At 45.2% G+C, this 23,782-nt stretch overlaps 1 protein-coding gene across 1 annotated transcript in view; it reads right to left on the bottom strand.

Annotated features, from left to right (window-relative positions):
• Positions 1 to 23,782, bottom strand: part of LOC122366006 (heparan sulfate 2-O-sulfotransferase pipe-like) — a 28,289-nt gene extending 4,507 nt beyond the window's left edge. The window contains exons 1-5 of the mRNA XM_043337735.1: positions 23,733 to 23,782; positions 11,767 to 11,912; positions 10,501 to 10,621; positions 6,747 to 6,911; positions 2,799 to 2,927 (exon numbers count right to left, since the gene is read on the bottom strand). Of these exons, the coding sequence (XP_043193670.1) occupies positions 2,799 to 2,927; positions 6,747 to 6,911; positions 10,501 to 10,621; positions 11,767 to 11,912; positions 23,733 to 23,782 (611 nt within the window). The remainder of the gene's footprint in view (positions 1 to 2,798; positions 2,928 to 6,746; positions 6,912 to 10,500; positions 10,622 to 11,766; positions 11,913 to 23,732) is intronic.

The following is a 23,782-nucleotide window of genomic DNA, read 5'->3' as shown; positions in this document are numbered from 1 at the left end:
ACTTTAATTCGCGCCACTTTCGCCTCCTGCAGCTCCTATTTTCTTGTTGCGCAAAACTGAAAGATTTTGCGCGTGCCGACGTCACACATGTGACGTCATACGCCGAAGGGCGGAGCCTGGCACCCGAGAGACCCCTACTGCGCATGCGTGGTGCAAAATTTTGCAGTAGGATGCGCTGCCCGAACAGGGCTCAGTAATCCGCTTTTCAGGAGAATTCTTTAGGCAGGCTTTAGTTTTTCATAGTTTGCTATCACGCTTTCCACAAATAACTTATCCTTCACACATATGTATGGCTCTAAAACAAATAAACGCCCGACAAAACTTTAAATAGAGAGCTATACTTGTTCACAAGCAATACGCACAATTTCCGATAGCGAAGGTGACAAGAATTGACCAATCACGTTGCGTGTTTTCTGCTGGCGCTGAATTGTACCGTGGGCAAAATGCAGTGAATAGAAATGCCGTGGCACGGCATTGGTGAGATTGGGTAAATGGAGTGCCGTGGATCAGCCGCCGTGGTAGGCATCCACGGCATCTGCATCCACGGCATTGGTAAGATTGGGCCCTGGTTTCAAATGTTGTTTGTGAGTGGTGGGATCCACTCAGATCATAGATCCATGTTCTTGGTTTATCGTCAGGTCCTGTGAGATCATAGATCCAGGATAATTTTTCACGCCGGATTCGGTGGGATCATAAACCCGAACCTCCAATTTGCCTTGACATCCACTGAGATCATAGATCCACCACTCGGATCCATGCACATGTCTGGTTATAACTGTGCGGGGTTGTAAGCGAGATCTGGAAGCGGCACCCTGCACGTGCGCACGTGCAAAATGGGTCCCAACTGACTTTTGCACGGCACCCTGCTAACCGGTCCCTAACCATGTACCAAATTTGAGCGCCATCGGTCCAGCCGTTCTCGAGATCTGGAATCGACCCCTGCACGTGCGCACGTGCAGCAGCACGCCAACTCTGGCACATGGATATGCATTGCCTAGTGGGTGCCTACCTACATGCCAACTGTCAGCGCAATCGGCCAAGTGGTTACCGAGATATTGCAACAATTACAAAAGTGACATCTCTTCGTTTTTCACGTGGCACGTGCATAAGGGGTCACCCACATGCATCGGGAATAGTCCAATACTTGGTAGAAGGAATCAGGGGCGTCGTTTTGTATAGGCCTGGGAGTGCCCGAGCACTACCAATGTTCAGCTGAGCACTACCAATGTGTTGTTGAGCACTACCAACATTTTTCTTCACTTATTGAGAAAATTGCATTCAAACATGTCATACAAATAAAATGAATGAGGTTCTTATGTATAAAATCAACATGATAGCAAGTACAGGGGCGTCGTTTTATATCGGCCTGGTATGGCCCGAGCCCTACCAATCTTTATTTGGGCCCTACCAATGTTCGCTGAGCTCTACCAATCTTTTGACACTTATCAGTTGGTAAGAAAATCAAAATAAACAGATAAGCAAATAAGCATATATGTACTCGTACAGTCGTCACATATGTGTGTGGCCTGGTGGCCGTAGGAGCTGCTGTCGCGAACCCTTTGCAAGCCGGCAGGGGGTTCTTAGGGAACGGCAAGGGGTCCTCACTCCTCTAGCCGGCAAAGGGTCCTCAGAGGCCGGCAGCACCTTCAGAAGTACAGTGGGGTCCTTAGAGAACGGCAAGGTACTCTCAGACTCCGGTGGGATCCTCAGAATTGCCGGTGTGGGCCACGCAAAAGTCACCGGTAGGTGTCCGTCAGATGCACATGTGTGGGGCCTTCAGAGGCGCCGGAGTGGGACCTGCACAGTCGCCAGTGAGGGCCCTCAGCGCCGTTTCGGGGCCCTTGAGATACACTGGTTATGGCTATCACAGATATGCGTGGGCGGTCATCCGCCCCCCCCCCCGTCGGTTCTAAGTTGGTGCGGAGTGTGGACCCCCATTGGTGCGCGGGTTAACGGTGGTTATTTGAATAAATGAACTTTTTGGTCTAATAAGTCGATGCTGTATCTCTCTGCTTCTTCATGGTCGGGCATGTAACTTTCTGAACGCCGGCTCGTACTGTCATCCTTTTATTTTGGCATTGGCAACTTTCAACTTTCTTTCTAACTATCGTGGTGTTTCGAGACCTCGTTAGTTGTCGAACCCTGCAATTGGCGTGGGTTGGGTCTTCAAAGCCGTTACTGGCCCCGCACTCCGCAGCCCTCTTTTTCATTCGGCTTGGGCCACCAAAACCGTTCCTGGCCCCTTTCAGCACAGCCGTGCTTTTAAGTCGGCGTGGGCCTCTTTCAGAGTGGCGTGCATTCCTCCGACACTATTATAACTGCCTATTTAACTGCACGTTTTGTGCATGGAGCTCGGTGAGGACCTAGGCTTCCAAAATGTTTTTTTTTTTAGATTTTGGTTTGTCTTGTCAATGACCAGGGCGAAAAAATAAGTGGCCGAAATCCGATGAGAAAGGCAGATTTGGGGGTACCCTACCTTTTAAGCCCCGTCACACATATGGCCGGCCGCCGCCTTTGGGCCCTACCAATCATTTTCGGAAAACGACACCCCTGGAAGGAATGAAGCTACCCTACAAAAATTACCGCGTGTAAATCGGTCAAGTGGTTGCTGAAATATCTATAAGCGTCGCAAAATCATGACCACGGCCGGCCGGCCGGCCGGCCGCTCATACTCAGAAATTTCCGTTAATCTAAGGAAAGACTCCGCTCGCTTCGCTCGCTCCGTAACTAGTATGTATACCTGTGACTCAACGCTGAACACCGAAGAGCAACGACTGCAGGTCTGCCAGGCGTCTTACCATTGGCGTTTGGGTCTCTGAGTCGCCTTCCTGTAGCGTTTCTCGAGCCTCAGGTAGTGGAAAAACGAGATGAACCGCTGGACAGGGTCCCGGATGAGATTGATGTAAATAGGCTCACTTTGGTTGAACCTGCAATCAAGGAATAGACTGTGAAGTCGACTGGGGTTAGAGTCGAAAGTCAAGATTGCATAGATACACCCCAACTCCCAAATCTGTGCCAAAAAAAAACAGCCATATGTGGATGCCTTCATTCACACCTGTGCTTGCATTTAGCAGTTGTAAGGAAGAGATGGCACGACGATGCAGCTTTATTCTGCTAGCATAAACATGCACGTCAACACTGCCCGCTAGCAACTGCCGTCCCCCGGTCCGGCTATAGCCACCGCCAGAGTGCAGTCTGCTCATAATTAGGAAGGAACCCGACAGACCCCGAAATTTTTCGCGTCTCGCGCCGACGATAACTTAACGCTAGCTTACACATCCGGCGAAAATTGTGTAAAATTCACGGACGATACTGCTGAGTATGGGGTCGGAGTCAAATTTTGACGTCTGAAGAAATAATTGGAGTACTACTGAAATAGATGGATTGGATTGGGAATGACGTTTCCGAGTCTGGAGTCCGAGTTAGAGTTTGACGTCTGCGACTGCGAATCAGACTCCATGACCACACATAACTCTCGACTCCGACCGATCACGACTTCACGACCATTTTCAGAAAACTACCATCAATTTTTCCGACCCGAAAATCTCATCGGATCTGTATCGTTCTCATGGGTGCCCGGTAGGAGGTTGGGGGGGGGGGGCAAGTTGCCTCGCTCCTCCCCTTCCCCATCCCCTTCCCATGACGAGGCTAATGAGCTGAGGAAAAGGTGACCGCCCATTGGTTAGGCGCGTATTCAGCGCACAATCGTTCGGCGCCTATTATAGTGCGCGTTGAAAAGTAGACTGCTATTTCAACCCGTCAGCGCGTAATTCAGCGCCGACCAGCAGATGAGGAATCAGCTGACTGCGCTTCATCGGGCGTTCGGCGCTGAACCGCAGTCGGCGCGCAGCCCATAGACTCCAATGTTAAATTCTTCGCGTAAAGATGCGCGCCTAACCATTGCAGTGGACGATCACCTTAAGTTTCTCAGAAACGTAACCGCGGCCGGCCGCTCAAGCTCAGAAATTTCTTATATTATTTAACCCGCGCACCGACGGGGGTATGCGCCAACTTACAACCGACGGGGGGGGGGCGGATGACCGCCTCCCCCCCACCCCCTGAGATCTCGAGAACGAAGCAAGATAGCGACAAGCGGTAAACGGCATGGGGTACGCACGGACAAGGTCTACAATTTTTACAAAGGTCATTTTCAGGTCAGGTCAAAAATGACGTCACAGGGGTCAAACAAGTCAAAATGGCGGCGCTAGATGTGGAGAGTTTTTCTCGAATAACTTTCGAGCTAGTCAAGCTAGGAACAAACTAAGGGTATCATCGTGATCTTCTCGTCAATTCGCATCGAATTATATATATGTTGACCCCGAAACGTCAAGGTCAAAGGGTGACGTCAGGTCACGTGACCTCGAGACCTGTATCTCGGTCCTGTAAAGACGTTAATGGCAAAAAAAACGTTGGTGACCTTTGATGACGTCACTTGACCTTACAACTGCCCAAAAGCAAAACAGGCCTCAAGGTAGTGAAGGTTGATCGTGTGTGAAGTCATGTATGGTATATGGGGTCATTTCGACGCGTTTTAGTGAAAAAAAAACTGGGAGTCAATTTTTCCTCCATTGACTTTTAATGGGGGGTCGAGAAATTGACCTGACCTTAGGTAATCGATATCAAAATTCCGAGATATACAAATTGTAGCTACCAACGACCTAATAACATCCTTCGACTTTCAAATGCCTCCGTCATCTACTGACACGGTGACAAAGTTGCAAAAAGTGACTTGAGGCTGGGTCATCCAAAGTGACCTGGTGACCTGACCTTTATAGTTAGGAGGTTCAAACTTTCACACCATGTGTAAAATTGATGGGAGAATAGTCATACTAAATTTCGCGGCGCTACACGCCGAGGTTTTCCCGCTATTCACGAAAAACTTCAGGGAGGGGTGGATAACCCCCCCCCCAGAAAGTGTGCGGGTTTAAAGACTCTTCGCCTGCTCCCTCGTTAAAAAGGAATGTCTGAAAAACACCCTCTAAAGATGCATATGTAAATACATGCGACGTATCGCTGATGAGCTGAGGTCACAAAACGTACCTCTGGCGCTTTCCCTTTAGTCAGAAATGGGGTCGTTTTGTAAAGGAATGTGGTGCTTAGGATGTCGGCGCCATTCTTGGTAAACGAATTGGCGCCAGCTAATACCTAAAGAAAAAGAAAAACTCATGAATGGTGCCAATGCAGGCTGACGACTTTAACCCGCGCCGGGCCAGGGGGGGACGTTTGAACACCCCCCCCCTGCGGTTTTTACTTTTTAAGCACACCTGTTCGTCCATCTTTTCCGCACATGTTAAAATTTCAGACCCAGGTCGCCTTAGGTCAGGTCACCAGGTCACGCCAAGTGACCTCACCTCAGAAAAAAAATCAGAATGCTCGTCATAGCTACACCAATTGATCGATTGCCTTGAAACTTTCAGCGATTGATTAGAGCAACATTATCTATAAAATGTATATCTCGGAAATTTGATATCGGTGACCTAAGGTCAGGTCAATTTTGCGGCCTCTCCATTATAAGTCAATGGGAGAAAATTGAAAAGCGTCTGTTTTGCACGAACGCTATTCTAGACACTCTCAAACATCGAGATGTAGGTAACATTGACACACTGAACCGGAAAATGGCAACTGTGACCCCTCGTTATGTCCCCGAGGTCATCTCAGGTCACGAACAGAATCTAACAGTTTTTCGCTAATAAGTTCTGATAGAGGCGTGCTAGAGCGCTGAAAACGCCTTAGATGTGTTCGGCTCGACGTTGCGGATCGACTGATATGCAACATGACCTTTTCCGGTCAGGTCATGACCTTGACCTGAGGTCAAATTTTCAAGTTGACCTTTCAAGGTCAAATTATAGTTCATTCGACGCGTCTTGACGAGAGGAACACGATGCTGGCAAAAGTAATGTAATGACTTTTTTTTAGTCAAAAGTTATTGCCGAAAAAACGCTTTTCGTAAAAACGGCTATTTTGGGAGTTTTTGCCCTCTGGAGGCTAAACCGTTGACCTGAGGTCAAATCTGAGGACATTATCCAGAAAGGTCTGTAAAAGGGCTATCGAATGCGTTTTTCCGCGGCGCTGTAGCTCTATCGGTTCCCGAGATAGCCCTTGGCAGTTTCCAAAATGTTGAAATAGTCAACATTTTACCTTTGGTGACCTCTGCCCTCTGGTGACCTGACCTTTGACCTGACCCAAAAAATGACCGAAGTGTTTTCGTCCTTATTTTGGACGTTCTTGCGGTTGCCGCTTACCGCGTGTCGCTACGTGGCCCAGGAGCTGAGTTAGAAGGGGGGGGGGTGTTCAGACCCCCCCCCCCCGGCCCGGCGCGGAATCTCAGAGCACCGGCCCGGCGCGGGTTAAGGGAGAAGCAGGGAACTTGCCCAACCTAAATCCGACGCAGAAACTGCGGAGATTTTTCTGCAGGAGCTTGAAATTGAGACGCCTTTTATAAGCCTCCGACAGCTGACGGTACGACTTAACCGGTAACTGCAACCATTTATGGGGATAGGTACAGCAAAGGGCTTGGCTTAGAGCACATCGAGCTATGCAGTTGTCGAAGCAATAGGTATTTTTGTGCAGTGTACACATAAGCATCAAAGCCTAAGATTTTTGGCTAGTTTTCATATGCTTTATCGGCATGGAAAGTGTCAACGAACTTACTGGATATCCCGTAATTGCAAGAGATTGGCGCAATTTTGCGGACAATTTTTACAAATCAATATTTGCAAACGTTAACAGAACAATGCTGTACTCACTCGGTGAAGTCAACATAGTAGACATGCCGATCAAATACCACAGGTTTCTTCTTGGACTGCTTGATAAGCTTCTTGATGATAGCTAGTTGATCGGTATCATTTAGATATCGACGAAAATGAACGTCTGAACTTGATCTAATGAACTTCCGGTTATTCTTAGCAAGTCTGAAATAGTGCACAGATTAATCAATGGATGACCTTTTAGAGCACATACATATTAACCCGCGCATTGCGTTGTCTACAGAGCGCCCTCGCGTTTTCTGCGATATGTTCTAAACCGCTAAACTTGTCAACACCAAACTTGGAGTATTTTGGCTACCTCATTTTTTCGTGGAACCGCCTATAATCCACCTCTTGTTCACTTGTGAACATGTCATACCTGCAAATAATGTTAACCCTCGCCGGCACAGGGGGCGAGGGTTAACACGGCACTGCGGCACTGCGCGTGTTAACACGCGCAGTGGAAGGGGGGGGGCGGATTTCGCCCACCCCTCCTGTTTTTCGCCAATAACTCACGCCGCAAGCATAATATCAATGTGAAATTTCGGCTACCTGTCCAGAATTGAATTGCGGATCCTCTCGTGCAAGAAGTAAGAAAATCGGTTCACAACTTTTCTAGTAATAGCGGTGTAAAGTCAAACATCCTGCCGCCGCGGCGGCGCGGCGGCGCGGCGGCCGGCGCTAGCCGTTACGCGCCGCCTGAATTGTAGACTGTGCCGGGGCGGGACGGTTCCGTCTTTACATCGCGCTCCTTACCGCTGATTATATTCGATTCGCGTCAAATTTGGTGAGAAGACTAAGAAATGTACAGGCAATCTCATGGTCAAAGAATTTTGAAAATCGGCCGGTAACAACTTGAGTTATGAGTGTGTAAACACAAAATTGTGATTGCCGCGTTTCCCGCGTCGGCCGATCCCGCTTCAGCCGGCGATATCTTACTCTTAGCAGGCTTCTAGCTGTCATATTTATTGTTGGATTAACTAGAAATTCACCATACATACTCACAAATGTATGGTCTTTCGTATAGTGAAAGCAAAAAGAAAATCGGCCGGTAACTTTTTGAGTTATCGGCGTGTAAGCGCAAAAAAGTCGCTAATATGGCAGATTTGACCACATTTGACCTCATTTGACCTTGAAGATATTGACCTAGGGTCATGAAATTCACACACAACAGAGATTCCCAAGGCCTTCACCTACCCTCCATATTTCGTCTTCCTAGCTCCACTGGGAGCTGAGATCTTAGGGGGGGGGCGACATCCGCCCCCCCTTCCACTGGGCGTAGTACTCGCAACCCTTCCACTGCGCGTGTTAATATTGTTTAATGGGACTTCAAATGTTTTAAATCAAACTTAATAAGCCTCTTAACCCGCGCACCGTTGGGGTCTGCTGAGCAACGCGTCCCGTTGGGGGGGGGGGCAATTTGGCCCGCTAAGATCTCAAGAACCACGCAAAATAGCGACAAGCAGCAAACGGTGTTGGATAGCCCCAGCAGGGAACTACCTTGTCACCTAATTTTATTGACCTAGGTCAAACTGATGACGTCACAGGTCAGGTCAAATGTCGAATTTTCACCGTTTACAGGCATTTCAAGAAATGCGTTGTAAAATGGAGTAAAATGCATTTCATTGAAAATCATCGATAGGGAAATGTTCGTCAAACACATATTTTGCTGTTTGAAGTCACTGATACCAGGTCAGGTCACAGAGTTCAGGTCACTGAGGGTCACAGTATGAAAATATTATGTGATGCATGGTTTATGGTCCATTTTATATGCCAGCGATTATGTGGGTCAGGCAGCCTTTGGGGTCAGTTAAGATTATGTTTTGGTGAAGGTCAGGTCAAGGCCAGGTCAAGGTCAGGTCAAATTAGATCAAGTTTCAAAGTTGATATTTTTGCATAAAATGAGTACTGATTTGATGCAGCTCGTCACGGGGAGTTCAATTGTGTTCTATCATTTTGCGCTACGTGGTCTAGAATTGCTAAAAATTGAGTTCAAAAATTTGCTTCATTAATTTTGAACATTTTTTCGCTATAACTTAGCCAAAAAAGGAGGTATCGATGTAAAGTTTGGTATTTATATAGAAAAGCGCAGGGGCTATCACATGTATTCCAGTTTTTTCAAAATTCGGAGAAAAAATGGGAGTTTTGCGTTTTCTAAAAAATCGCCTTATTGATATTTTAAGGGTCAAAATCTGAAAATTTTGAAAATCTGAGATAGAAGTTTTGTAGCGCCGTCTTTTGCCTACATGACCATATAAAGAACTTTGACATTGCTTGGTAACGGTAGCTTGTGTGAGCGTTTCAAGATTTCATCAATTTCATGTTCTTTAGCTCATTTTTGCTCGGACATGACCTCAGTTTGACCTCAATAGCTCCTGACCGAAGGTGACCTAAGACTTGAAATTTTGTGTGAAGGTGTCAAATGCATGGGCCAGGAAGGTACTGAAAATTTGGCGGCGCTGCGCGCCGCCGTTTCCTTGCTATTCAGGAAAACCACAGGGGACCAAATTGCCCCCCCCCCCCAGCGGGGCGAGAGTTAAAATGAACTTAACCCTCGCCCGCACATGCCATTTTCACATCCTAGAACGCACATGGGGGGGGGTGGTTGCCACCCCCCCCCGCGCCGTTTCGTTCCTGTTGGAGATAGAGCTTAGCGGCAAAGACCAAAAAGATTCTTTGGTTAGAGACGAATCCAATGATACCCGATTTTACCTTCTCAGGTCAGTCATTGACCTTCCAGGTCAGGTCAAACTAAAAACTGTTGCTGTTTTGGGTCACCGTTGGATATCAAGTGCGCTGCTTATCATATACCGATGACGATGCCGTTTTCTGGTGCCAAGCCAGCTAGAACCTCTTTGTCACACTACCCGACCAGATTTTTGCTGCTGAGGTCATTTCAGGTCAAGTTAGGTCAAGGTCAGTTATATGTGTTTGTATGTCTGTGTGTGTCTGTGTGTATACTGATGTGTGCACCGATTGTTTTTGTGTCCATATTACATGAAATCATGATCTGAGAAGCTTTTACCAAAAATGCAGGCAAAAAAAAATTCACAAAAAGTAAATTCAGCTTGCCTAAAACGCAATTATCTTAGATGACCTAGGTTGACCTTGACCCTGACCTTGACCCCTGTACATCGTCGAAAAACATGTTCCATGATAGGTGGGAGGTAAGACTGGCAAAAAAAGCCGAAATTAAGGTGTCAAAAGCTCACAAGGCCCATGGCAAACGCAAGATGTTGAGAATTGGCCATTTGGGTCATGACATGACCTGACAAACAAGGTCATATCTCCGAAACCAAAAATCAGAGAAACTTGAAATTTTTAGTGGACATCAAGAAAGGATAGAGGAGCATCTATACCAAAAATCAGCTCTCTAGCTCTAAAAATGTTGAGTGCAGAGCAGAAAGACTACCTGGGGGGGGGGGTGGCAACCACCCCCCCCCCCATGTGCGGGCGAGGGTTAACATATTTTATTATATGAATAATAATATGAATTTTTCATGATTTAAATCAAATGTTCCTAAGGTTATATTGAACTTCATAAGGTAAAAAAGGTGCAGTTGAAGAGATCTCACAAAGACATTCTGTAAATTTTATAAGCTGGGGTATTTATATTAAGTTCGATTTCGGGGTGAGTACTGCGCTAAAGCTATTTCTTGATTGTCAAACTCATATTGTTCACACAAGCCAAATATCTCCAAAAATGCGCACGCTATCTTCTATCCTTCAGCGTAGACAAGACGGCGTTCCTTACCTCTTGATTAGTGCGTTGAGCGAGGAGCTGCCACATTTATCTACTCGGTTGTAGAAAACGATACGGGAACTCACTGTACGATTTTGTCCTCTTGTTTTTATGAACCGTTTCCAAGATATATCTGAAATGAAATAAAAACAGCATTTAAGTCACATGCCAAGACATATAAGATACAAGGCTCACGTAGTCGGGTAAACATCCATTCAGAGTTGGTAAAAAGTACCGAAGTTCAGCGGTAGGTAATACCGGAGCTGAGCCAAAGGCTGCTAAGCGCGAAACTCAAGCACCATGCGGCCATGGCTAATACCTACAAATGCAACGAAGCTGTAACCGCGGGTCTGTATGATAACTTCTTTTTTTTCTGCATGATACGAAACGTCGTGCTTTCTAGACAGCAGATAACAGATGGGAATGATCGTTACTATGAAGAATTCATGAATGTCGAACGCGCCATAGTGCATGCAGGGATAGTGAGTATGTAGATGTACCCATAGAGTACATATATGTACATACATACGTACTTTTGTAGGTCGTGAGTGATAGTCACCCGCTGCACTGCAACTCACGGGGCGCCTCTAGTCTGCAACTCACGGAGCCTGCAACAGGAGCCTCAACGCGATGTGTCTTCTTCAAATATGTATATTGAATTTCGTGAAAATTGTGGATAAGTGTGAATTGCAAATATCAACAGTGTTGTACGAAATGTGCGAACGGTGTGCAGCTGTGTTCTCATTAGAGATGTCAGCCTGATACCAACTTTTTGGTAGACCGATACCAAACCGAATACCGACTTGGTGTATGGTATTTCCATCCTAATGTGGTTGGTATTTTGTTGGTATCATGGATCCGCGCTAATGTATAAAGGGCTGTGACTTTGGGGTAAAAAGTTGGTATTTCCATCATATTTACTATTATAGTTTGTTCGATTTTGGTATTTTCCTGCTGTTTTGGTTGGTATTTGGATCGGTAACGATATTCATATTTTCTGTAACTGACATCACTAGTTTTTGTCTGCGTCTCTGTCAAAACCCTTCGTAATTCCCACTTTTTGTGGTTGTCGGGTGAAACGAAAAATAAAATCACCAGGTCACGTTAAGTGACCTCACCTAAGACATAGTTAGAATGCTGGTCATGGGGACAAGTATTGAACGATCGCCTTGGAACTTTCGGTGATTGATAAGAGAAATGTAAAATATATGTATCGACTGATTGCAGCAATATAACACAGCAGTGCGTGCGTTCCTGTATACATATAGCTGCGCTAACCTTGGCTGCGGTCCGGGTCGAGCTGCTGCTGCGCGACTTCTTCAGTAAGCGGCGGCAAATTGGCTGGCTGCCACGGCATGTCACTGTAGGTGTAAACCAGCAGCACCAGAAAGAACCCGCTGGCCATAGACAGAACAGCTGTGCACCTGAAATGGAGACGCACAAATATAATCAGGGAGCAATTTCGGAATTCCGTTGGACGCATGCCATAAGTAAGAAAAGAGTCCATTGACAAACTTGTGGAACTTTCCACGACTCGTATGTGATTTGTATGTTGGTTTACGAAGTGATTTCCTTATGACCCATTTACTTCATTCCGTGAATGGATATCCCTCGCCGGCACAGGGGGGGGGTTGGTTGGTGCAACCCCCCTAAGGTTTTTCGCGAATAACTCGCGTAAGAAGCGGCCGATTGCGACGAAACTTTCGGTATCCTCGCATTGGTCAATTTTACACCTACCCTGAAAATTTCATGACCCTGACCCAAATGACCTTTGACCTGTGACCTCTTTTCCGAGACCATGTTTGGCCGGAATCGCGATTCGGCGTATGTCGGCTCGCATTAGCCGCGCGTTTGCAAACTTTTCGTGGTTTCAAACGTTCAAACATGTGAGTTGATGTTGTTCCCATGCATTAGGGTGGGTGTCAAGGTCACCTGAAGGTCAGGTCAGGTCATTTGCCTTTGGTGACCTCGGTTCACTTTTTCGAGTCTTACGTGTTTCTAGGCTAGGTTTTGGAGCTGAATTCGAATTGAGTAACCATTTGAACATTTACTAAATAGTTTTGGTGCCTTCGTAATATGTTACGAAGCTGTCAGAGGCGGATGACAGGTACTACGAATACCCGTCACGACCCCTACCGGTTGACGACCTGACCTGACCTGACCCGACCTGGTCTAAACGCTTAACGACATCATCTGTGATCAAAACTAACACGATATTCGTGATAAGCACCCCGGAAAACCCCTTAGCAGACGCCCTTTACGACTTTCTAACATGCTCCGATATTCCCGATTTTTGGGTCATTGACCTGACCTGGAAGGTCAACCGATGACCTAGGACCTTAAAATTGGGTATAATTGGCTTCCTCTCGTGACGGGCAACACGCTCTTTTTTCCGCGAAGCTCTAGCTCCATCATGGGCCAAACGCGAAGGGGGGTCGCATCCCCCCCCTTGTGCCGTCGAAGGACTCAAAATGGCCTCCACAAGCTAGCTGAGTCGGTTTTCTCTGTCAGATTTTGCAGGTTGGTGGTCATCGTTGCGTCACAAACAGGCCACTCTGCACTGGTCAGTAGTCACTGTCCCGCTACTGCCTCTAGACTGACACCGCGACTGGCAACCAGCACCAGGCAGGCACCGCGACTGATAGATACCGAACAGCGCCAGGGAACCATATGGCGGTCGATAACAGAATTCGCACAGACCCCGCGCTACCTGCCCATGCGAGCATTTCCGTGGGCCAGGAATTCATCATTCAACTAGTAGCATAGTGAACAGGTTTTGCAAAAGATGAAATAAATACGTGCATATATCTCGCATAATTAACCGCAATTCAATCCTTTCACGTGGATAATATGTACATAACTGAACTGAAATACTATTGAGCGATTACATTCCTTCCTTTCCATTAGGAGTATTGATGTCAATTACAGAAAATTGGAATACCGATACCAAACCAAATACCAACCAAAACCGTGGAGAAATACCGAAATCAAACCAACTTGGGAGCCTCAGAGGAAAATGCCGACCTTTTACCGATTTCTTAGCCTCTTAAACATTAGCGAGGGTTCATGATACCAACAAAATACCAAACACATTAGGATTGAAATACCAAATACCGAGTTGGTATCGGTTTGGTATCGGTATTCGGTATACCAAAAAGTTGGTATCCGATTGACATCTCTAATTAGGAGTACCGAAATGTGAATAGTCGGAAGCATGCATCAGTATTAGTGATGCCAATTACAGAAAATCGAATTACCGATGCCAAACCAAATACCAACCAAAACCATCAGGAAATACCGAAACCGAACCAACTTGAGAAGACGAGGATAATACCAACTTTTTACCGATTTTTCAACCGTGTATACATTAGCAAGGGTTCATAATACCAACAAAATACCAAACACAATCGGATCGAATCGAAAACGTAAAAAGTACCGAAGTTTGACGACGGTTTAGGTACCTGGCAAATGCACCACAATGACAAAATCTATACAAATCTCTTATGCAGAAAATGATTTCATTTTTTCAAAGATGCTTGTTCAGAGTGAATTAAATTAAATATTTCACAGAAGAAAAATATTTAACCCGCGCACCGACGGTGGTCCGCGCCAACTTAGAACCGACGGGGGGGGGGGCGGTTGACCGCCTATATATATATATATATATATATATATATATATATATATATATATATATATATATATATATATATATATATATATATATATATATATATATATATGTATATATATATATATATATATATATATATATATATATATATATATATATATATATATGTTTGTGTATTTTGGAAGCAGATTGTTCTATAGACACTGATCATTGAATGTGACAGCAGCTTCATTGTTGATTATCTTCCTTGATACACCTTCGATGTGTCGAACTAGCCGTTTGTTTTCGGGTGAGAATCTGCTTAGAATGGAAGCGAAACTCATAATTGTAAAGAATGTCGGTATCATACACTTCATGGTTTTCTGTATTTTACATATGTCGACGTTTCGTCATATCTAATGACATTATCAAGACTAAATACGTTGCATGACATTACAATTATAGGCAATCAAGTAACACCGGTCATGGTACACTTAATCATCATTATCAGTTAGATACAGGCAGCAAATTACAGTAAATCCCCAGGGCAATGCGAATATCGCGCAAGAAGAAAGGAGACAAAATACCTAAGCCGAAAAACAAAAAAAACAAAAACATAACGTGCTTACATTGAACACGAACTTCTAACACGTCACCTCGCAAATGACAGCCCTGTTATATGAACCACTAAATCACCTGGCGCCTAGTGGTGCTCCCTCATAGAGGGCCAAGGTGCCCCTTGCATTAACTTGTCGGTTAATGAGCGGGTCCCGATCACGAATGTAAACGGCTTCCAGGATGTGTAGCCGTCGAACGTCTGAGCATTTGTCGAGGATGGAAGTGTTTTTGGTCATGTCCTGTCTGGTTAGTCTATGTCCGTGGTGAGTGTCACTGTGAGTTTTTGGGCCTCCACTTTGCAAATGCATCGTAATGCGCCGACTAAGTGAGGTTGTTGTCAGTCCAATGTAATTACAGTTTGGTCGGAGCGCACAGTCTCCAAGGGTGCATTTGTAACTGTATATTACGTTGGTCTGTTTCAAGAGGTCTGTGTCACGCGTCGGATTGTTTTTCATCAGAAGTGATCGGGTGGTGGGATTTTGGTAGAAAATGATCAGTTGCAGTTGGTCACCTTGTGTCACTGGTCTACAGTGTCGCCGTACTATCGACCTCAAAACTCGCTCGTCCGCTTTGTAGGCCGGTGACATTGTGTTCTTGTAGAAAAGTTTATGGACACTAGCGTCTTGTACAGGGGTCTGCCGTCCTTGTGTGTACACTGTCACTGCGTCACGTATGTGTTTGTCGATTGCTAGCACAGGGTAGTTGTTATTAGTCAAAATCTGTTTTACTCTTCCCATCTCTTTATGGACGAGCTCCCATGTCGAGCAATGAGTCAGAGCCCGTCTCACATATGCCTTGATCACACTGTCCTTGTATCTGTCGGGACATTGGCTGGCCCCGTTAAGGCACCTCCCCATGTCGGTTGGCTTCCGGTAAACCGTAGTCTCATAGGAACCACTGCTCCCATCAAGTGAAACGTCAAGGAAGTTAATTTTGCCCTCGTCACTGACTTCATCATCATCATCATCATCATGTATTCTTATGTTCGTCCACATTCGATGGCTTTTCGGAACAAGTGTCAGGTTTACATAAAATCAGGTACCTATTAAAAGTAAAATATGCAGCATAAAAGTAAGATTGCACCCTACACTAAAAATATTAAAATACACATGAAACACGCCTAAAAGTTATCAACACCATTTAAAAAAAAGTATCAGTGTCCTATTTAGGTGGAGGTCGTCAGCCACTTTCTCGCCCTCCTCCGACAGACTCTGGCAGAGCGGGACTCTCTCACTTCCGCAGGAGCGCGGTTCCAGAGTGAGACAGCACGACAAAAGAACGACTTCCGTGCGTGTTCACTGCGCACTCGAGGGATCTGCAGCGAGCCGGCTAGAGAGCCCCTCGTGTCCCTGGTGGAGACGTCACTGCGGTGTGCGATTTGGGCATTGTAATGTCATGCAACGTATTTAGTCTTGATAATGTCATTAGATATGACGAAACGTCGACATATGTAAAATACAGAAAACCATGAAGTGTATGATACCGACATTCTTTACAATTATGAGTTTCGCTTCCATTCTAAGCAGATTCTCACCCGAAAACAAACGGCTAGTTCGACACATCGAAGGTGTATCAAGGAAGATAATCAACAATGAAGCTGCTGTCACATTCAATGATCAGTATATATATATATATATATATATATATATATATATATATATATATATATATATATATATATATATATATATATATATATATATATATATATATATATATATATATACATATATATATATATATGTTACAGGGAGTATGCGATTTCAGTTAGTTTGCAACGACCCTAGGGTGGTTGTAACCTCCCTGAACGATCAGTTTGTTTGCAACGACCCTACTGTGGACGTCAAACCGCGTGGGACGCGACTTTTTCGCAATAACTTTTGAATGCGTTGCCTCCCAAGAACGAAACTTCGGCAATGGACGTTTCAGACCCCGGCCTAATTTTTATTACTAAGGTTTTTCAATGTCCGATCAATATTTAGGGCACTTCCCGTTCACTCGTAATGTTAAATTTTGCTCCTGAAACTCTCTCGGTGAGCAGAGGCTACTCCACAAGGGGCGGAGCCATAGTGTGACGTTGGAGCTAAGCTCCGCCTCGGCTGGCCGTTGCCTGAGGCGCTACCTGACCCGAGACCGGTCAGTCGCGGTCCGTAGGGGTTGGTACGCGGTGCTTCCTGAATGAATGCTCAGCTGTGGATATAACGTGCATGGCGAATGATGGCTCAAATATCTACCTACATAGAGTATTCTTTTTAGAATGGACCGAGTGTTGACTGTTCGCACTTCTATCAATGAAATATTTTCTTCGACTCGCTAAGAATGTCACCCAGATAGGAAGACTATACGCGTACGCCAAATATTACGATGATTTAAGAATAACAGAAAATAATTAAATGATTATTTAATAAGTTTGTCAACGTAATTACGTAAATGAGATACATAATAATATAATATATTTACACAGTCAAGTTAATTTTTTTTAAATTAAAATTTTAATTTTAGGTTCTTGTAGATATCAAACCGCCAGGAACGTTAGTACACTTCGTGTTATCCTGCCAAGCCCCAATATGCCCCAACTTAAATGTTTCCGTAATGCACCGGTACGCATAGCCGGAGGGGAGCCGGATCCGCCGGAGCCGTCATATTTTGCCCTGAGTGGGAGCCGGAGCCGGAGCCGTATTGCCATTTTACTCGGAGCCGGAACCGGAGCTGGACCTGACTCAAATGTTCAAGGCTCTGCATCCCTGCTGCTAAGTCAATAATTCGTATTGTTAATTTGGTAAAGGGTCATACTGAACAATCTCGGTTTTTTCTCGGATTAAAAAACCTGGTAAAAGGCCATACTGAACAATCTCGGTTTCGAGATGTCCGCCCATCTGAGACCCGACGCACACAGCATGCAGAACCGGTTCTGAGTGAGGATCGACCGACAGATGGCAGTCGTGTCTGAACGGTAGATGGCAGGGAATTCGTAGTTAGTAGGCGGGGCTTCGAGGGCAGCCTGACGATAGCCGCCATCCGGGCTGATATTTCACTTAGCATTACGAGTGAACGGGAAGTGCCCTAAATATTGATCGGACATTGAAAACCCTTAGTAATAAAAATTAGGCCGGGGTCTGAAACGTCCATTGCCGAAGTTTCGTTCTTGAGAGGCAACGTATTCAAAAGTTATTGCGAAAAAGTCGCGTCCCACGCGGTTTGACGTCCACAGTAGGGACGTTACAAAATAACTGCTCGTTCCGGGACGTTGTAACGAAACTAGGGTCGTTGCAACCTCCCTAGTTAGTATGCAACGAACCTAGGGTTGTTACAAAATAACTAGGGAGTTTAAGAATTCATCGAGTCTCGTTTTCACAGTCAACAATCTTGCCCAATGAAAATCTTGTTAAATCTAGTTCAGTTTAAAAGAAAAGGAGAACAAAATTTGAACATTCAGCTCAGGAGTATATGTGGTGCCCGGGACAAAGCACGTAACTGTGATAATAGGCATAGGCTGCATTATATCGCCAGCATATGCTTACATGAAGAAAACATAGTTACTGGGGTAAGTGCGTTTGTTATTGTGATTACATATAAACGTGCCAACATGTGAACTGATGGTTGTCCCATGCATCATGATGGGTTTCAAGTTGACTTGTCAGTTGTCGGCCAGGTCAAGGCCATTGACGTTTGGTGACTTCGGGTGACTTTCAAAATTTACGATTTTAAGGGAATTTTTTAGCCTATTTCGAATCCAGCATTCGTTGAGACATTTGAGAAGTACGTATAGTTGTGGTGCCAATGCAACTTGCTACGAAGCTGTCGCTGGTGGTTTAGGTACACCTGCTATAAACAGGTGGTGCGGGTGGGACGCCTACTACATACTTGACCCAAACCTACCCAACCCAGCCTAGCTTCATCCTCGCTCTCCTCTAGTTTTTTTTCGTGATAGCTCCGAACACGCCAGCAACAGAGAGCTGAAACTAGGCATACCTGACCTTTGATTCAAGCCGAATCTTGTGACACCAACCAGATTTTCAGGTCAGGTCAGGTTACTGACCTATGACGTCAAAAGTGAGCGGTCCTCAGATGCCGCAACTTCGCAACGCCCTCAGTCCCAGAGGAGCTTTTACAGGGGATGAAACTTACAGTACGGGCATCTTCTAGAAGTCTCACAACTTGTACCTCTAGGATTTTTCCTAAAGATCACATGAGGGCAGGTCGGTCACGTGACCTCACCACTATAAGTTAATTGAGAAAAATGAAAACTGCTATTCTGGCGCCGGGAACGATCTCAAACTATCTCAAGCACACGGATCGTGATTTCATGCACTCCTTGCAAGCGCTTCAATTTTGCATTGTTGACGTTGCGTGACGTCATTTATGACGTCACTTGGGTCATACGAGCTTTTCGTCAATAAGTCCCGATCAAACTGAGCTAGCGAGTCGGTCAAGCCACCAATGGACTGAGGAAGACCTGCCGAAGCGAATAATATGCAATATGATCTCCTTTGACCAATTTCGCGACCTAGGGGTCTCTGACCTGACATTGACCCGAGGTCAACACCTCAAGTTGACCTCACCCGAACAAAAAGTATACCATTCGACGCGCCTGAACAAGGCGAGCACGTTGATGCTAAAATCGCGCTCTGCGACTGTTTTTTAAGAAGTTATTTATCAAAAACTGAACCCGTACCTTGGGCCACTTGACCTGACCTCAGAGGTCACCGGTTGATCTGAGACCTTAAAATCGGGTACTAGTTGCTGCGTCTCCTACCGTCACACACGCTCGTTTTTTCTGCGACGTCTAACTCCATCAGGGGCGAAAAACGACGAGGGGGTCGTACCAACCCTCCCCCGGCCGGCGCGTATGTAGAAAACCAACAGGTCCGGCGGGGTTAACTCTCGCCCTTATTTGTGTTTTGCTAGCCGCAAACGCACAGGGCGGGGCTAGGTTATTGGTTGACCTTCCAGGTCAGGTCAGTGACTCAAAAGTCGGGAAAATCGGGACCTGTTAAAACTTTGAAGAGTTAGGTTGTTGGCTGTTGCGAGGTTTTTCGAGGCGCTGATCACGAATTTCATGTTAGCTTTGATCATCGATGATGTCTTGATGTTTTTAGGCCAGGTCGGGTCAGGTCAGGTCAGGTCAACCAGTAGGCGTCTTGCTAGCTGTCCATAGTAGGTGTCAACCACCACTGACAGCTTCGTGACATGGTACGAAGGCGGCAAAATTACTTCGAAAATGTTCAAATGTGTGCTAAATTCGAAATCAGTTCCAAAAACTAGCCGAAAAATAAATGAACCCAGAAGAAGTGAACTGAGGTCATCAAAGGTCAATGACCTTGACGTGACCTTTACGTGACCTTGACACCCACCATAATGCATGGGACCACAATCATTCCACATGTTTGAACGTTTACAATCACAAAAAGACTGGAAACGAGCGGATAATAGCCGTTTTCACGACGGGCTATCCGGCGAATGCACCTGATTTGACCAAATCTGCACACAATTTCTTTTGCAGCAAATATCTTCATTTTATGTTTATTTCAGTGTTTTAACCCTCGCATGTGTGCGGCGTTTGCCAGCTTCTAATGTGTAGGGGGGGGGGGGTCGGTTGGACCCCCCCCCCTTGCCGTTTGGCCCCTGATCGAGCTAGAGCTTCGCGGAAAAAACGAGCGTGTTGCCCGTGACGAGAGGAAGCCGATGATACCCAATTTTAAGGTCCTAGGTCATTGGTTGACCTTCCAGGTCAGGTCAATGACCCCAAAGTCGGGAAAATCGGGACCTGTTAGAAAGTCGTAAAGAGTGGCTGCTAAGGGGTTTTTCGGGGTGCTGATCACGAATATCGTGTTAGTTTTGATCACAGATGATGTCTTGAAGCATTTAGACCAGGTCGGGTCAGGTCAGGTCAGGTCAACCAGTAGGCGTCGTGACGGGTATTCGTAGTACGTGTCCACCGCCTCTGACAGCTTCGTAACATGTTACGAAGTCACCAAAACTACTTCGTAAATGTTCAAATGGTTGCTAAATTCGAATTCAGCTCCAAAAACTAGCCTAGAAACATGTAAAACTCGAAAAAGTGAACCGAGGTCACCCGAGGTCACCAAAGGTCAATGACCTGACCTGACCTTCAGGTGACCTTGACACCCACGGGAGTAACATCAAATTACATGTTTGAACGTTTGAAACCACGAAAAGCTTGCAAACGCGCGGCTAATGCGAGCCGACATACGCAGAATCGCGATTCCGGCCAAACATGGTCTCGGAAAAGAGGTCACAGGTCAAAGGTCATTTGGGTCAGGGTAATGAAATTTTGAGGGTAGGTGTAAAATTGATCAATGTGAGGGTACTGAAAGTTTCGTCGCGATCGGCCGCTTTTTACGCGAGTTATTCGCGAAAAAACATGGGGGGGTCCATCCGACCCCCCCCCCCTACACATGCGAGGGTTAATCGATGATGCTCTCTGATAATATGACAAAGCAGGCATATAAGCAATTAGTGCAACCCTAGCTGATAGCTGCTAAGAGACACACTGAACCTGATTTGACCAAATCTGCACCTGATCTGTACCAGATGTGCACCAAATGTGTACCAGATGGCCGTCGTGAAAACGGCTAATAGCCGTTTTTACGAAGGGCTTCCTGGCGAATGCCCATCTAATTTGAACAAATCTGCACTAAATGTGCACCTAATCTGTACAAAATGTGTACTTAGATGGCCGTCGTAAAAATACTCCTGAGCTGAATGTTCAATTTTTGTTTTCCTTTTTTAACTGAACTAGATTGAACAAGATTTTCATTGGACAAGATTGTTGACGGCCCTCCTGTGGAACAAGACTCGATGAATTCTTAAACTCCCTAGCTATTTTGTAACAACCCTAGGTTCGTTGCATACTAACTAGGGAGGTTGCAACGACCCTAGTTTCGTTACAACGTCCCGGAACGAGCAGTTATTTTGTAACGCCCCTAGGGTCGTTGCAAACAAACTGATCGTTCAGGGAGGTTACAACCACCCTAGGGTCGTTGCAAACTAACTGAAATCGCATACTCCCTGTAACATATATATATAACATATAACATATATACATATAACATATACATACATACATACATATATATAGGTACATATACATATAACATATATATATATATATATATATATATATATATTTATATATATATATATATATATATATATATATATATATATATATATATATATATATATATATATATATATATGGTCACCTCCAAAGGTCAAGGTCAAAGGTGACCTCAGGTGACGTGACTTCAAGGTCAGCATGTATATTATTTGATGTGTCTTGACTAGCTGAACATATTGAGACCATTCGCGCGACTTTATCTCGTTCCTGTAAAGAGCTATTAGCAAAAAAAAACTTTGGTGACCCTTGATGATGTCGCATGACCTTACAGTTGCCCAAGAGCAAAAAAGGCCTCAAGGTAGTCAAGGTTGATCGTATATGAAGTCATTCATGGTATATTGGGCCACTTCGACACGTTTTAGTGAAAAAATAGGTGTTTGATTTTCCCCCATTGACATTAAATGGGGTAGTCAAGAAATTGACCTCACTCTAGGCCATCGATTTCAAAATTCCGAGATTAACCAATTGTAGCAATCAATGACCTTATTACATCCTACGACTTTCAAAGGCCTCCGCCATCTACTATAGCTCTGACACAGAACAGAGACAAAGTTGCAAAAAAGTAATTTGAGGTTGTGTCATTCGAAGTAGCCTGGTGACTTGACCTTGAAAATAGGAGGTTCAAACTTGCATACCATTTGTAAAATTAATGAGAGTCATGCCAAATTTCGCGGCGCTAAGCGCCGCGTTTTTCCGTTATTCACGAAAAACCTCAGGGGGGAGGGGCTGCGGTCAATCGCCCCGTCCCCCTCCGTCGGTGCGCTTGTTAATAATTTGATGGGAGCTGGAAAAACAGGCACCCTTATAGAGTGCTCCCTGTATCATTAGAATTAGCAGAGCCATAGCTAATATGAACTACCTAGGTTATCTATGGCAGAGCCTAATCATTCCAGCAAAGGGCCAAACAAGGTGATCCCTTTCAATTTTAACCCTATTACTGGTGGGCTCTCTGGACTACGCTAACTGTTGGAGGGGGCCGATTCGACCCCCGATATCTCGAAAAATAAATGTTCGATCTTAATGGGACAAACGTCATTCGATTGCTCTCATCGTGAACTTTCAGAAGTACAAAAAATCGATAAAAGTTCTAAATTGGGGATCCTGCAAGCAAAGATTTCGAAGAAAGAAATCGCGTTTTACACCGCATCACTTAAAATGTTATAACTTCTTTCTTTTTTGACCGATTTTGATGAAACTTCAGGAAACCTTTCTTCATGAGGTGGGCCTTTATACATATTCCGGTATTTTGGATAATCAAAAATCATAAGTGGATTCAGGTAAGCTAACTTGGGATGATGTTTTGAGTTTTTGTCATGGCATATCATGTGTCTTATGACATGATGTGTGTGTCATATCATGTAAAATATGCAACGTGAGCACCAAATACACGTTTTTGTTAAGCATTGGCGGATTCAGGCACGCTAAGACGGGGGGTAGTACATTGATATTATCTCCTTTCTCAGGTACCTGGAACCGCCTATTCCAATATTGTCAATGTCAAATGACGTCACATAGTTTTTAGGCGCATACATATGACGGGTGGTGCCACTGGTCACCAGAATAAACCTAAGTAAGTCGCTGCTTAGCGGCAAATGTCAAAACAGTCAAATCTGGGTTAAAAACTTCCCCCGAGAAACTCGTCCTGGAGACGCCTCTGCGCAAGCTAGAAACTCAAAAGTTTGACACAATGTGCCCAATGAATAGCAAGGAAGTCACCAAATTTCGAGCCCCTGGCTTAAGTCGTTTTCCATCGAGAGCAAAAAAAAAGCTACAAGTGGGGGCCGATTCGCCCCCCCCCCCAATAATAGGGTTAAGCTCTAACAATCCCTTTTTAACACAGATAAAATAACCAAATAACGCCCAACTTACTTGCACATCCTATGGCCTCCCGAGCTGGCCGGCTTTGTTGGGAGAGCCAT

This window comes from Amphibalanus amphitrite, unplaced genomic scaffold (assembly GCF_019059575.1).
Source record: "Amphibalanus amphitrite isolate SeventyFive unplaced genomic scaffold, NRLGWU_Aamphi_draft 000777F_arrow, whole genome shotgun sequence".
NCBI lineage: Eukaryota > Metazoa > Arthropoda > Thecostraca > Balanomorpha > Balanidae > Amphibalanus > Amphibalanus amphitrite.
The sequence above is the reverse complement of the archived record's forward strand: the minus strand, read 5'-3'. Positions and strand labels throughout refer to the sequence as shown.